At 41.1% G+C, this 16154-nt stretch overlaps 1 protein-coding gene across 4 annotated transcripts in view; it reads left to right on the top strand.

The window, feature by feature from the left end:
• Nucleotides 1–13287, top strand: part of QRICH1 (glutamine rich 1) — a 63984-nt gene extending 50697 nt beyond the window's left edge. For 2 of the 4 annotated variants that reach the window (XM_056524781.1, XM_056524785.1), the window contains 4 exons: nt 1322–1430; nt 1647–1801; nt 6268–6367; nt 9939–13286. In XM_056524781.1, coding sequence (XP_056380756.1) covers nt 1322–1430; nt 1647–1801; nt 6268–6367; nt 9939–10131 — 557 coding nt within the window. In that variant the 3' untranslated portion in view covers nt 10132–13286. Of the gene's footprint in view, nt 1–1321; nt 1431–1646; nt 1802–6267; nt 6368–9938 lie in introns of all 4 variants that reach the window. The other 2 variants (XM_056524783.1, XM_056524782.1) reach the window with 1 other exon arrangement.
• The last annotated feature ends 2867 nt before the right edge of the window (nt 13288–16154 follow it).

Genomic DNA, 16154 nt, shown 5'->3' on the forward strand with positions numbered 1-16154 from the left:
TTCACGTAAGCAATTTTTCCTTTTTTACTTTGGTAGTAGCTTTTTCTGCTCCATGTTTGAGCTGGAGTAAATTTAGTCAATTTTTAACGCTGTTGCGACTTTTTTTTGCGCAGTTGCGACTGTCGCAGTTAATAAATACCTGACTACCCGTAGTCCATTTTAAAATTATTACTACATAGTAAATTTTAGGAAAACTTGCTTTTCTCGCTTTCCAGTCAAAATGTCGCACGAAAAATCGTGTAGTCGCAGTTGCGACAATTTTGCGACAATTATAGTAAAGAAAACCTGACTAAACCCGTTGATAAATGTCCATAATTGTCCTTACTAGCTCAGCTGCTGTTAAATGAGTTTTCTAGGACGATCATATTGATGATCTAGCATTAGGGTACAATTACACACACAGGATCTGCTGCATATTTGAAGATGCAAAATATGCAGTTGTGGATATGAAGATATAAAATCCACTGTTGTGGATCAGAAACTGCAGATTTTACAAGGCAATTTCTTGATCCGGTGTGTGTGTGAATACACCCTTAGGGCTTGTTCTCACAAGCAGATTTATTTGTGGTTTTCCCGCTGTGGAAAATCCACCCCAGACTTTATTGACTTCAATGGGGCTAGTGGCGGATTTTCTGCAGCAAAAAATCTGCAGCGGACAGCCCGCCCCCTTTCAAACATGCAGCGGGAAACCCGCAAATAAAGCCACTCATGTGAATGAGCCCTTAGGCTGTGTTCACATTGCGAAAAACACGGGCGGACAATCTGCAAATTAGTATGTTCTGCCAGCCCTAGGATCGCTTGGAAATGCGCAGTCTTCATAGGCTGTAATGCATTTTCAAGGTGAATCTGCAGAGACAGTGAACATGTTAATGGTTTCTGAAGATGCTGAAATCAGGATTTCACAGCAAAATATTTCAGTGGAATTCCTCTTCGAAATTCCACTTTGTCAACATAGCCTTTAGGTCCTTTTACATTTGGGCAATTATCAGCTGAATGTTGGGGTCTTGCGGCTCTAAAGATCATTAGTCAGCTGCACATCTTATCATCTTTTGTATACAGGGGATGTGTGGCTGACATTGTAAGTCAAGGGCTGCAAAAACAATCCAGTGCCACCCATTTTGTCACAATAATGGAGCCGTGCAAAGGCTTCTTTTAACATGCCCACTGCTTCATCATGGGATTGGATTGTGGGGGTTGGGAACCTCTGTGGATCATACATTTATTACCTGTTTTATAGCTGATTTTTTCTGTGGAATAATTCCATTAGCTCTAGTTCTTTTTAGGTGACCTAGTGTTTGATATTGTCTAATTTATATTATAGGTTTTGTCATTCCCAGCCATGTGACAGAAGAGATGCTGTGGGAGTGCAAACAGTTGGGTGCCCACTCTCCTGCTACATTACTTACCACGCTTATGTTTTTTAACACAAAGTAAGTAATGTATATACACTAAGTATACAATGTATTAAAAAAGTGTCAGAAATCTGATAGAATTGTAATTTATGATGAGACCAGAGCAAAAACTGAGTTATGCATTATATCATATCAGTCTGTTTTTTTTCCCCTTTCCACTCACAATTAAGTTTGGTTTTAGCATGCCTTGCACTGATGATATCTTCACTTTTTCTTTTCCCATTCTCTTACCAGATATTTTTTGTTGAAGACCGTTGACCAGCACATGAGATTGGCTTTCTCGAAGGTCCTGAGACAAACTAAAAAGAATCCATCAAACCCAAAAGATAAAAGCACCAGCATCCGATACCTTAAGGCCTTGGGAATCCACCAGACCGGACAGCAGAAGGGTAACATTTCTTGTCTCCGAGTTATGCCTATGGTATTTAGAGGCACTTCAGGGATAATGTTTTTCCCTCTCAGCATTAGCATGGTGAGGCTAAACGGCTGCCCTGCTCCCCCTCTTACTGGGTGGCTTCACTTCCTTGATAAGATGCCAGTTCTTGTCCTGCTCCTCATCAAAGTGACCAATTTACACAGTTGTTGTCTGGAGCAAAAGTCTTTTTCTCTGCAATGAAACATAGAAACATAGAATGTGTCGGCAGATAAGAACCATTTGGCCCATCTAGTCTGCCCAATAAACTGTATCATGTCAATAGTCCCTGGCTCTATCTTATATGAAGGATAGCCTTATGCTTATCCCATGCATGCTTAAACTCCTTCATTGTATTTGCAGCTACCACTTCTGCAGGAAGGCTATTCCATGCATCCACTACTCTCTCAGTAAAGTAATACTTCCTGATATTACTTTTAAACCTTTCCCCCTCTAATTAAAAACTATGTCCCCTTGTGGTAGTTTTTCTTCTTTTAAATATGCTCTCCTCCTTTACCGTGTTGATTCCCTTTATGTATTTAAAAGTCTCTATCATATCCCCTCTGTCTCTTCTTTCTTCCAAGCTATACACGTTAACTTCCTTTAACCTTTCCTGGTAAGTTTTATCCTGCAGTCCATGTACTAGTTTAGTAGCTCTTCTCTGAACTCTCTCTAGAGTATCTATATACTTAGATTCTTACAGTAGTGTGCACAATAATCCAAGTGAGGTCTCACTGGTGTTCTGTACAGCGGCATAAGCACTTCTCTCTTTCTACTGCTTATACCTCTCCCTATACATCAAAGCATTCTGCTAGCATTTCCTGCTGCTCTATTACATTGTCTTCCTACCTTGAAGTCTTCTGAAATAATTACTCCTAAATCCCTTTCCTCAGATACTGAGGTCGGGACTGTGTCAAATATTCTATATTCTGCCCGAGGGTTTTTACACCCCAGGTGCATTATCTTGCACTTATCCATATTAAATGTCAGTTGCCAGAGTTCTGACCATTCTTCTAGTTGGCCTAAATCCTTTTCCATTTGGTGTATCCCTCAAGGAACATCAACCCTGTTAAATATTTTTGTGTCATCAGCAAAAAGACATACCTTACCATCGAGACCTTATGCAATATCACTAATGAAGATATTAAACAATATTGGTCCCAGTACAGATCCCTGAGGTATCCCACTGGTGACAAGACCTTGCTCTGAATATTCTCCATTGACTACAACCCTCTGTTGTCTGTTACTCAGCCACTGCCTAATCCACTCAACAATATGGGAGTCCAAGCTCAATGACTGAAGTTTATTGATAAGTCTTCTATGTGAGACAGTGTCAAAAGCCTTACTAAAATCTAGATATGCGATGTCTACTGCCCCTCCACCATCTATTATTTTAGTCACCCAATTAAAAAAAAAAAACAATAAGATTTGTTTGACATGATCTCCCTGAAGTAAACCCATGTTGTTTTTCATCTTGCAATCCATGGGATTTTAGATGTTCCACAATCCTATCCTTTAGTAGGGTTTTCATTAATTTTCCCACTATTGATGACTGGCCTATACTTGCTTGATTCCTCTCTGTTTCCATTTTGCTGTGGATTTTTTGGTAAATTGACTGTCACTGCAAAGTATAATTGGCGGCACAAAAAATAAGCCATAATATGGTATTTTAGGTGCAAAATTGAAAGGGTTATGATTTTTAAAAGGTAAGGAGGAAAAAAACTAAAGTGCAAAAATGGTAAAACCCTGATTCCTTATGGGGTTAAGTTACATTTTATGCCATCTTTCACATACAGGGCCACCCCTCCCCCTTTCTTACCTTCTCTCTTTTCTGTATAAAGAGTACCCTGGTATGGTTATGTCCCAGTCAGAGATGAGTGAAGTTACAGTGATTCGATTCATCACGAACATCTCGGCTCGGCGGTTGCTGACTTTAGCCTGCATAAATTAGTTCAGCTTTCAGGTGCTCCGGTGAAAAGGTGGATACAGTCCTAGGAGAGAGTCGAATCACTGTAACGTCGCTCATCTCTAGTCCCAGTCATTACTTTCATTAAACCATGTCTTAGTAACAGTTACTAAATCTTCATTCCCAGATGCTATTATTGACCCAAGTTCATCGATTTTATTACCTAAACTGCAAGCATTTGTAGACAGGAATCTGAGATTGTCATTTCTTAACCTCTGTCTCTTGCGCCCCCCCCCCCCCCCCCCCCCCAAACCTCCTAGTTTAACCCCTTAAGGACCGGGGCTTTTTCTGTATTTTTTTTTTTTTTTTTTCATTTTCAATTTTTCCTCCTTAACTTAAAAAAAATCATAACTCTTAAAAATTTTCACCTAAAATTCTATATGATGGCTTATTTTTTGCGCCACTAATTCTACTTTGTAATGACATCAGTCATTTTACCCAAAAATCTAAGGCGAAACTGGATAAAAAATCATTGTGCGACAAAATTGAAAAAAAAATGCCATTTTGTAACTTTTAGGGGCTTCCGTTTCTACGTAGTACATTTTTCGGTAAAAATGACACCTTATCTTTATTCTCTAGGTCCATACGGTTAAAATGATACCCTACTTGTATAGGTTTGATTTTGTATTACTACTGAAAAAAAATCATAAATACATGCAGGAAAATTTATACGTTTAAAATTGGCATTTTCTGAGCCCTATAACTTTTTTATTTTTCCATGGTCAGGGGGCTATGAGGGCTCATTTTTTGTGCCGTGATCTGAAGTTTTTGCATTGATCGGACTTTTTGATCGCTTTTTATTCATCTTTTGATGATATAAAAACTGACCAAAAATACGCAATTTTGGACTTTGGAATTTTTTTTGCATGTACGCCATTGAACGTGCGGTTTAAAAAGCGGTATATTTTTATAATTCGGACATTTCCGCATGCGGCGTTACCACATATGTTTATTTTTATTTACACTTTTTTTTTTTCTTGGAAATGCCGGGTGATTCAAACTTTTATTAGGGGAAGGGATCATTGAAAGGGTTAGTGATTTTTTTTTAACACTTTTCTTATGCCATATTATAGCCCCTAGGGGGGGCTATAACATTGCATTTACTGATCATTAACAATGATTGATACATCTCCCTAGGAATGGATCAATCAGTGTTTTTGGCGATTGAATGATCAAGCCTGGATCTCAGGCTTGAATCATTCAAACGGCGATCGGACTTCAGGAAGCAAGGTAAGAGACCTTGCTCCTGAAGTATAGCTGTTCGGGATGCCGCGATTTCATCGCAGCAATCCCGAACAGCTCCCTGAGCTAGCTGGGCACTTTTACTTTCACTTTTAGCTGCGCAGCTCAGCTTTGAGCGTGCGGCTAAAGGGTTAATAGTGCGCGGCGCTGCTCGCTATTAGCGGCGGTTCCCGGCTTCACTATGACGCCGGGCCCGCCGTGATATGATGCGGGGTTACCGTGTAACCCCGCATTATATCACGAGAGCAGGACGAAGGACGTACCGATACATCCTTGGTCCTTAAGGGGTTAAATACTCCTTAGCAAATTGTACATTAGTACATTCGTTTCCCTTGATAGAAAGATGCAAACCATCTTTTTTGTACAGTTCCTTTCTATTTCAAGTAGAGCTATCATGAGACACAAAGCCAAATCCTTGCTCTTGACACCATTTACTAAGTCATAAGTTGAACTCCTTATTGCCCCTATTCCTATCATTCTGAACATTATGCAGAGCGTCAGAAAATGAAACAGTGGATGCAAAATCCTGTACATCATTACCAAGTGTGATAAGATTCCTTCACCTCTGAAACTTCACTGCAAGCCAGGTCATTTGTCCCTAGACGGACATGAACATCCACATCCCCTTATTGCTTTGCTTGCTTAAAGGGGTACTCCACTGGAAATCAACTGGTGCCAGAAAGTTAAACAGATTTGTAAATTACTTATATAAAAAAAAATCTTAATCCTTCCAGTACTTATCAGCTGCTGTTATGATCCACAGAAAGTTATTTTCTATTTGAATTTCCTTTCAGTCTGACCACAGTGCTCTCTGTCCATTTAAGGAGCTGTCCAGAGTAGGATAGGTTTTCTATGGGGATTTGCTCCTACTCTGGACAGTTCCTAAAATGGGCAGAGGTGTCAGCAGAGAGCACTGTGGTCAGGCAAAAGGGAAATTCAAAAAGAAAAGAACTTCCTGTGGATCATAACAGCAGCTGATAAGTACTGGAAGGATTAACATTTTTTTAATAGAAGTTATTTACAAATCTGTTTAACTTTCTGGCACCAGTTGATTTAAAAGAAAATGTTTTCCAGTGGAGTACCCCTTTAACAATATTAAGACTGCTATGAGACTCTCAATGTGAGCACGATATCTGTTTAGATTTAGGAATGCTAATGCCGAGATGGGAATACATTTTCCCCAGAGTGTCTTTTTACGTCTTTGTATTTTACAGATTTATTTACATTTATTTCAGGTTTTCCTGTTACAGATGACATGTACGCCGAGCAAACTGAGAATCCTGAAAATCCACTGCGATGCCCCATTAAACTTTATGATTTTTACCTCTTCAAATGGTATGGGAGAAAATAATAGGATTGTATTAATGTCTTCACTTTTTTTTGGCCGTGTTTAAGTAAACTGAGGTGAAACCAAATGCATTAGAAAACTAAGGGAAACAACCAACAAAATGTATTTCCAGTTTCTGACAATTTTATTTAAAAATAGATTTTCAGTAATCTGCACCAAAAATCAAACTTTACTGCAGATGTGTTAGCGGATGCACACATGGACTAGCCTCAATGTGATGCTATGGGGCTAATCTGTGGCTTTTCTTTTATATAATCTGCATATAATTTAAAGAGGACCTGTGATCACTCTGAAAAAAAAAAAAATGCAGTAACCAATAGATATTCATGACGGTGGGGGAGGGAGCTGATCACACAGTTCCCGTCTTAACTGGTGGTTGGCTGAGCATGCTGTGACTCCTGCACATGGATAGGGGATAAGTGTAGTTCTCCAGACAGCCCCTTTAAAGTCATTGCTTTCCCTTTTTTTAGTTGTTTTTTATTTTTTTTATTTTTTTCATAATTAAAATACACCCATATGTATCACAGAAAAACAAAAGTTATTTAAATAGCTGGATGAAAATTTTTTTTTATCGCTTTATAACCCATACATTATCATGATCTTCAATTGGTTAGAGGGTTTGTATGAGATTAAAGTGGTCTGCTTAGCCACAGTTTAGTAAATTCAAGCAAGGCCATATACAGTAGTGGTGTTGCTTCTGAAAGAAAGTAGCTGTGTTGTGTGTTTTTCTTTTTGAGTGTGTTTTTAAATCAAATACAACACAATTAAAGGGGTTATCCAGGCAAAACCTTTTTTTATATATATCAACTGGCTTCGGAAAGTTAAACATATTTGTAAATTACTTCTATTAAAAAATCTTAATCCTTCCAATAGTTATTAGCTTCTGAAGTTTTCTGTCTAACTGCTCAATGATGTCACGTCCCGGGAGCTGTGCATGATGGGACGTGAGTCATCAGAGAGCAGTTAGACAGAAAGCAACAACTCAACTTCAGAAGCTAATAACTATTGGAAGGATTAAGATTTTTTAAAAGAAGTAATTTACAAATCTGTTTAACTTTCCGGAGCCAGTTGATATATATAAAAAAGTTTTGGCCTGGAATACCCCCTTTAAGCTCAATGGCAGTGTCTTTAAAGTGTTACTGTCATTAGTAAGAAAAAATAATTTTATTTAGTGTAGTAATGTATGCATAATAATATGCATGTTAATTTGAAAAATACCCTTTGATCTGTGTATTACTGTGATCAATCGTTTTTCACTTCTCTTGGGGGTGTTTTTCCAGGAGCCTGATGAGCTCCTTTCCTCCCCCTCCCTTATCATGAGGTATGCACAAACATTTTTACAATTGTGAAGCTTAGTGCCTAATGCACATGCTCTATATATAACTCTGATGCAGCTATGTAAAACTATTTGGTACAAGTATACCAATGCCTCAATTTGTTCCAAAAAAATAAAAATTTTATTTTCACAGCTTTGTGTCCAAAGGGCATGCTTTTTTATAACCTTAAAGCAGCCATGTAAAACCTATATGGTGCAAATACACAAGAAATAAGTTATGAAATAATTGAGCACCTTGTATTGCTTGTCAGTGTGCATGGAAAAGCCTCTCTTCTGAAAAGAAAGCAAGCTGTCTCACACTGGTGAAAGCTGGATTATATACTGCACTGAGGCACAGCAGGGAGCAGAACAGAGAGAGAACAGCCCCCTCTGAAAAATAATTCACCTAGTTGCTGGATCAAAAGGACTCGGTTACCAGGGTTCTTTTGCAAAATTAAAGAGACAGAGACCCTATTGGCCATTTTTATTTTTAAGCCATTTTTTTCACATCTTTAGTAATCACATTTTTTTTTAAAGTATATTATAAAAATGCTTAGTTTTTAAGGAAGTATTAAATGAAGAAGAGGTTGTTTATAATGATAGTAACGCTTTGAATACCCTTTAAAACCTAATAAAAGACTTCATAGAACATGTTGGCAGATTAGAACCATTTGGCCCATCTAGTCTGCCCAATATTCTGAATGCAAAGAATAGTCCCTGGCCCTATCTTATATGAAGTCTAGCCTCATGCCTATCCCATGCATGCTTAAACTCAATCACCATATTTGCAGCTACCACTTCTATATCTGCATATGCATGGTGTAGCCTAGAGATTTGTTAGGACCCTTTAAAGAGGCACTCCGTTGAACTAAACTCATAGCCCATCCTTCCCTTTCATAAACCTATTTACTTGTCTAATTTTAATTCATTAGCTATCTAGAGCAGTTCCCCTCTTTTGGTTGTCACTTGCATGCAGAGAGTGAAGAAAATGATGTCATACTGTCATCCAATGTGTGTCTGTTCAAACCCCCTCACTGAAAGCAGCCCCCACCCTCCTGAGAGACATAGATCATGTGGTTTCTGCCCTGCACTGATGAGTCATGCTCTTTTTGGTGCTGAGAGCTGGGGAGGTGTGTGCAGCCTTATCCAATCACACACTGAACTTCTCTGAGAGCAGGCGGGTGGGAGCTTTTCTCAGAGAATGAGCTGAATAGAAGAGAAGAGCTGCAATGATTCCTGGTAAATTTAGTATCTTTGAGGCAAGGATTGCAAAGAATATCAAGACCACAGGGGTCACAGGAGTCATGCATATCAGGCAGGATCATGTATTTTTTTTTAATATGTATACTTCCCTGATGTACCCATTTAAGGCCACTGCTGTCACACTGGTATGTGAGTCAGTACAGTAACCCCCCGACATGCGATGGCCCCGACATATGATAAAATCAACATACGATGGCCTCTCAGAGGCCATCGCATGTCGATGTCAGCATCGACATACAATGCTTTTATATGTCGGGGCCATCGCATTAACTGCTATCCGACAGCGCAAAATGCTTAAGCTGCTGTCGGATAGCAGTTTAAGCATCCCGGACAGGTTTGCTTACCTATCCCCGCTGCTCCAGGTCCACTTCGCGATCCTCTGGCGTCTTCTGTATCTCCTCCAGGGTCCGGGCCTCCCTTTCCGGCGTCGTTATTACGTCACTACGCACGCCGTGCCAGCGCAGCAGCGTAATAACGTCACCAGAAAGCAAGGCCCGGACCCTGCAGAAGATGCGGAAGAAGCCAGAGGATCCCGAAGAAGACACCGGAGCAGCGAGACAGCATCGGGAGCAGTGAGGACGCGGTCTGGAGCGGCGGGGACAGGTGAGTATAACTTCCTATACTTTACATTGCACGGATCCCTCAACATACGATGGATTCGACAAACGATGGGTCGTTTGGAACGAATTACCCTTGTATGTTGAGGGACCACTGTATGTTGTTTATTATTTGTTCATGTAAACCAGGAGTGTATAAATAATAATTGTATAAATATTTTTAAAAATAATTTGTTAAACAGCTACAAATACAGCTGAAAAAAACTGTGTGAACATAGCCTTAGAAAGATTTACACAATTGAAGCGTGTTTTGAAACAGTCCTAGTTTTGGCTTACAAATCTTGACTCTAATCTTGCCATGTGAAAGTAGCCAAACTCTCTGATGACATGCACTTAAATGCTTTTATCTTTTTTTATTACCAGCCCACAGAGTGTGAAAGGTCGAAATGACACTTTTTACCTGACGCCAGAGCCAGTGGTGGCACCAAACAGTCCGATCTGGTACTCCACCCAGCCAATTAGCAGAGAACAGATGGAACAGATGCTGACCCGAATTCTTATTGTCCGTGAAATCCAGGAAGCCATTGTGGTGGCCAGCGCCACCAACATGCACTAAACAGCTACCAGTTACAGCTGTGGAGGGAATGGGATGATAAAATAAAATGTACAGACTTTTACACTAAAAAAGACAATGCCTATTTTTTTTTTTTTTTTTAATTGGTGTAGTTATGAAGCCCTTTTAGGCTTCTCTTGTTTAAAATAAAGTATAAGACAAAAACATTCAAATGTTCATCTTAGCAAACTATACAAAATTAAATATCAGAGTTCCAAATTCTAAAAGAATTTGGAAGAAAAGTCCTTTTATCTTTATATGATCAGCTTGGGCTCAGATCATTGTGAGGGAGGGGGAGGAGACAAGAAACTTGTAGACAGAAAACATTGTCTTCCTGTGTTTCAAGGGTTTACAAGATGGACTTTTGTGAAAGCAGACGCCTATTTTCTTGCCTACTCTATAAGGACTTGTATACGGTTTCACTAGAAGGGAAGGAAAAAAAATGTTTAATGATTTTATATTCTGAAGTGTATACAAATATTTCTGGAAAAAAAATTCACTTAAGCCTAAATATATCGTCTTTTCCTTCGGCCCAGGTATCAAGGCCTTAAACTGCTGGCATATGAGCCTTTGTAAATTTATTGTAAAATAATATTGTGTATCTGCTGCAGATATATCCAGATTTCTCATTTGTTCCTAATACTCTTTGTTTTATTAAGAATGATAAGCATGTCTTTTTAACATGCAACCGAGCAGTGTCTTTTCTTTTCGGGTCTCTGTCGTGTTGGTTTTGTGGGATTGGGTATATTTAGGAGAATATGGGGAAATTGCTATTTTATTGTCATGTATCCTGTTTATCTTTTTTTTTTTTGTGATGGATACCTTGGAACCCTCATTTCTGTTGGAGGCCTTTGGAACCCTCATTTCCCGCTAGTTTATACAGTCCATTCTTTTCTGTAAGGTCTAATTAACAAGACCTCGTAACAATTGTCTTTTTTGGGCCAAAAGATATAAAGGGGGAGATTTATCAAAACCTGTTCAGAGGAAAAGTTGACCAGTTGTCTATAACAACCAACAGGTGGATTCTTTAAAGGAGTAGTCCAGTGCTGAAAAACTTATCCCCTAATCTCCTGTACGGGGCCCCGGCAGCCCGCGGGAAGGGGGCGTGTTGACCACCACACGAAGTGGCGGCTAACACGCCCCCACCACACGAAGCGGCGGCTAACACGCCCCCTCAATACAACTCTATGGCAGAGCCGGAGCGCTGTCGAAGGCCACCGCTTTGTGCGGTGGTCAACAGCCCCCTTCCCGTGGGCTGCTGGGGCCACAGCATTCGGATGCCCACTATCTGAAACTTATACCCAATCCATATCACAGAAAAAAAATGCTTATATATGTATGTTACCCACTAGGTCATGCAGCTACTTTCCATATCTCTTTGTGTCTAGCTTCTGTATTTGTTCTGTTCTGCTGCTGACTTTTTTTTTTTACCTCCACTTCTCAGGAAGGGGTGTGTCTGAGGCAAGCACTGAGCTTGCCCTCACTCACCATGTATCCACTTCCTTCCTGAATCTGCTGTGCTGGGTCTCTTCATCCAATTACTGCAGGCTGCTCTGTTAGCCCCACCCTCACTTACTCCCTGTGCCTCAGCTTCGATAAAGATGATGCTGCAGCTGGACAGGATTATGTTCTGGATGGTATGGGGACTCATAGTGGTATTTTTTTTATAAGCCAAAATTTCTATAAAAAGGAGATACAGTATATTTGAAAGGTGAATGTTTTGCCAAGATGTACAACATTGTTTTTGAATCTGACAGTGTGCATTTAATTTTTAAAAAGGCCTCTAAAAAGTTGCTATGGGCAACTAGTCAACATTTCCTCTGCACAGGTTTTTATAAATCTCCCACAAAGAATATGAATACAGCTGTGTAAATGAGCACTCTAACAGGACAGTATTAAGTCACTGTATTAAATCCATTGATTTGGATAGATTGCCTCTATCATGGCTGATCATTGTTTACCGGAGTCCAGAATTAGGGCTACTTTGACTAGCATCTTTTTGTTCAGCTGGTCAGAATACCAGAAAAGTGATGCTGAACAGCCTTTTTGCTTTTTTGTTTGTTCATGCACCACCTAGACCCCCCTGCAGTTCAGATAACATGTATAACCAAAATAAGCAAACTAGGGGATACACATCACAGGTTATGGATTCTAGATTTATAGAGACAGAAGATTGATCCAGGGATCTATTTTGATGCCATCTTTGGAGTTGGGAATACATTTTTACCTCGAGTTTAGTTTTTTTTTTTTTTTTTGCATTCCTCTGGATCACCTCAGTAGGGACTCATTAGGGTTATAGGTTGAACTTGATGCACTCTGGTCTTTTTCGACCTTATGAACTATGTTACCTACATAGAAAATGAAGTCACTCGTGAGAATTTTTTATTTTTTTTTAAGAAATGCATATTTTATTATTGCCACAAAATTATAAAAATTAGTAACCTTCCTTAAACAGAAGGAACATGCAACATCATCCTGTGCCCTACCCACTTTTAATTAAAAAAATAAATAAAATCTCAGTAGAAGCCCAAATCACACAGTACAAACATATATAGCCAGATGCATCGTAGTTTCCCAGAATGACAAAAGGCATAAAAGGGGACCACCATAACCTATTTACCCATAAATGTGTCAAGCACTGGGATGATACCTACACAATGTGTGTTTCGAGCACAGCCTTTGTCCGGGAGTGACTTTTTCTATGTAGGTAGGTAGTTTCATTGAAGTTGGACCACCACAGGGTTCTACTGTAATCTAAGCATGGCTCTGTAGGGTCACGGGGTGACCCTATGTAAGATGTCTGACCAAGGAGTATGTATGTCCTAGTTTGCTGCTTTTTCTTCTAGTAAAAGGAATTATTTTCAATCCTGATGGGAAAAATCTCCATTCACAAGAAAGACATCTAATAGTCAGATGTGGCAATATTATCTAATAGCATTGGCAAACATCTGAATAGAACCCTAGGGTGACCACAATTTGGTTCAGTAGAACTGTAGGGTTTCCAGGTCTTGGTATTAAAGGAGATATCCAGTGGTGAAGAACTTATCCCCTATCCTTACCCTATCCTAAGGATAGGGGATAAGTTGCAGATCGCGGGGGGGTCCAACCGCTGGGGCCCCCCCACGATCTCCTGTACGGGGCCCCGACAGCCCACGGGAAGGGGGCGTGTCGACCCCCGCACGAAGCGGCGGCCGACACGCCCCCTCAATACAGCTCTATGGCAGAGCCGGAGCGCTGCCTTCTGCAATCTCTGGCTCTGCCATAGCGATGTATTGAGGGGGCGTGTTGGCAGCCGCTTTGTGCGGTGGTCGACACCCGCTATCTGGCCGGAGAGCCTGGCCCCAAGCGGTCGGACCCCCCGCGATCTCAAACTTATCCCCTATCCTTAGGAAAGGGGATATGTTTTTCACCACTGGACTACCCCTTTAAGGTGCGCAGTGTGCTTTTGACATGAATTGATGGGTTATAAAACTGCATTGGAGGCTGTGTTCACATGTGGCTCTATTATAGCTGTGGTGCCACATTAATTTTTGCTTTACAGAAAATGACTAAAATATCTGTAAATTTTACAGCATTAATGCAATGTGTGAGCACAGCCTTAGATACTAAATGAATAAACTCTTTGGGGGAGATTTATCAAAACCTGTGCAAAGGAAAAGTTGCCCATAGCAACCAATCATATTGCTTCCTTCATTTGGCAAAGGCCTTGTTAAAAATTAAAGAAGCGAGCTGATTGGTTACTATGGGCAACTTTTCCTCTAGACAGGTTTGATAAATTTCCCCCTTGTGTTTCAGCAATTGCTGTAGAGTTTTCTTCTTTGTGGTTGGGTCACACATAGCGTATATGCAGCTTGAAATACACTGTTCAGCAAGAAATACAGACACACAGGGCTACCCGTGACGCCTCCAAACCTCACTGCCCACACACACACACGGCTGCCACGGGGAAGCCCTACATGTCTGCTTATAGGACAGCAGATTTCGTGTAGCGTGAAATATGCTGCTTATACGCTTTGTGTCACTCTACCCTTATAGTTTTGTCTGCCTGAATTATTTACATACAGTTATGACTCAGCTGCAGCACTTTTAATAAGCTGTGTGATGTAGGTTGAGAGGAATTGCAGGATACAATGTATTAATGCAGTCTGGTATATAAATGGGCTATCCTGAAATGTTGGTGGTAACTGCTTCAGACTAACTTGAATTTAAAGCATAAAACATATTTTTTATCCTTTCCCCTCTGCAGTTGGTAATTGGTATCCTTTATTTTCTGGTAGCACACAATGTAGCCCCTTTTTTGGGGTTATCCATATTTATAAAAAAAACTAGTGGTAAAGTCCCTAAGTGCATTAAAATAACCTGATGCCTCGTCACGTAACTGCCGCAGCCAATCGTCAGCCTCTGCGTTTATGCTCCATACTCCTGGCATCATGGCTCTCTGGCATGGTGATGCCAGGAGTGCAGGCCGCTAGTTGTCTGCGATGGTCATGTGCCCTCCACTCCTAAACTAAGACGAGAGTGCTGAATGATCAGTGTTGGATCACAGAAGTATCTATCAGTTTATTTTATTGCATTTGGCTTCTTATTTTTGTGTCCCCTCTTGTATCAGTTCATAAGAGGGACAGGCACATTGCTATATCGCCTGAACACCAGCTGCTCTCACACTAGGAAAGTTAATTCCAAAAGTTATCAAATTCATGCTGCAGACTTAAAAAAGATTTGTTTTTCTCCATCATTCTTCTTTCAGTACCCCATAATGACAAAGTAAAAAAAAATGTTTTTTTAAAATCTTTGCTGATTTATTAAAAGATAAACTAAAATGTTACATTGACATAAGTTCAGACCCTTTACTCAGTACTTAGTTGACACCCCCTCTGCTGCAATTACAGCCTCCAGTCTTCTTGTGTATAATGCCCCAAGGGTTACACACTGATTTGAGGATTATCTGACATTCTTTTCTGCAGATCTTCCAAAGATCTCTGGACAACTGGTTTTCATTAAGAATATCTCTACTTTGCTTTATTCTGCTTTCCCTCTGCCCTGAACAGTCTACCTGTCCCAGCTGCTGAAAAACACCCTCACAGCACAATGCTGCCATGACCATAATTCACTGTAGGGATGGTATTGGGCAGGTGATGAGCAGTTCCGGGTTTCCTCCAGACATTACACTTAGAATTGAGTCCAAAAGTTCAGTCTTAAGCAGCTTTCACACTATAAAGTTCTTCCGTTTTAACCCGATAACGACCATGGACGAGTATAGACGTCCAGGTTGGCGGCCGTTCCCGCACCTGGACGTCTATACTTGTCTATTATTCTCGTGGGTGCTGCCCAGTGCACCCACGAGATCGCGGCAGGGACTCGGCTGTATCACACAGCCGGGACCCTGCTGCACTGCCAGGACCGGAGTAAACTTCGGTCCCGGCAGTTTTAACCCTTACAGCCGCGGTCGGAAATGACCGCGGGCTGTAAGTGTTATGACAGAGGGAGGGGGCTTCCTCTGCAGCACCCCGCATCACGATCGCGGGGTGCTGTGTGTAATACGCGGCTGGCCGGGGCCTGCCGCACTGCTGGGAGTGAAGTTCACTTCACTCCCGTCAGTTTAACCCTTACATCCGCGGTCAGAAGTGACCGCGCGCTGTAAGGAGTTCTGACAGAGGGAGGGGGCTCCCTCTGTCTCCTCTGCAGCACCCCGCATCGCGATCCCGGGGTGCTGTGTGTGGCCGCACTGCCGGGAGTGAAGTTCACTTCACTCCTGACAGTTTAACCCCCTACAGCCGCGGTCAGAAGTGACCGCGCGGTGTAAGGAGTTCTGACAGAGGGAGGGGGCTCCCTCTGTCTCTCCTGCAGCACCCCGGAGCATCGCGGGGTGCTGCTGCATACCTGGGCAGCCGGGGGTCCTACAAAGACCCCCAGGTCTGCCCTGGGTATTGCCTGTAGGACGTGCCAGAGGCACATCCTAATATGCTGCCTGCTAGTGAAAACTGGCAGGCAGCATATAACTACAATGCTTTGGAAGCATTAAAAAG

This window comes from Hyla sarda, chromosome 6 (genome assembly GCF_029499605.1).
Source record: "Hyla sarda isolate aHylSar1 chromosome 6, aHylSar1.hap1, whole genome shotgun sequence".
NCBI classification, from domain to species: domain Eukaryota; kingdom Metazoa; phylum Chordata; class Amphibia; order Anura; family Hylidae; genus Hyla; species Hyla sarda.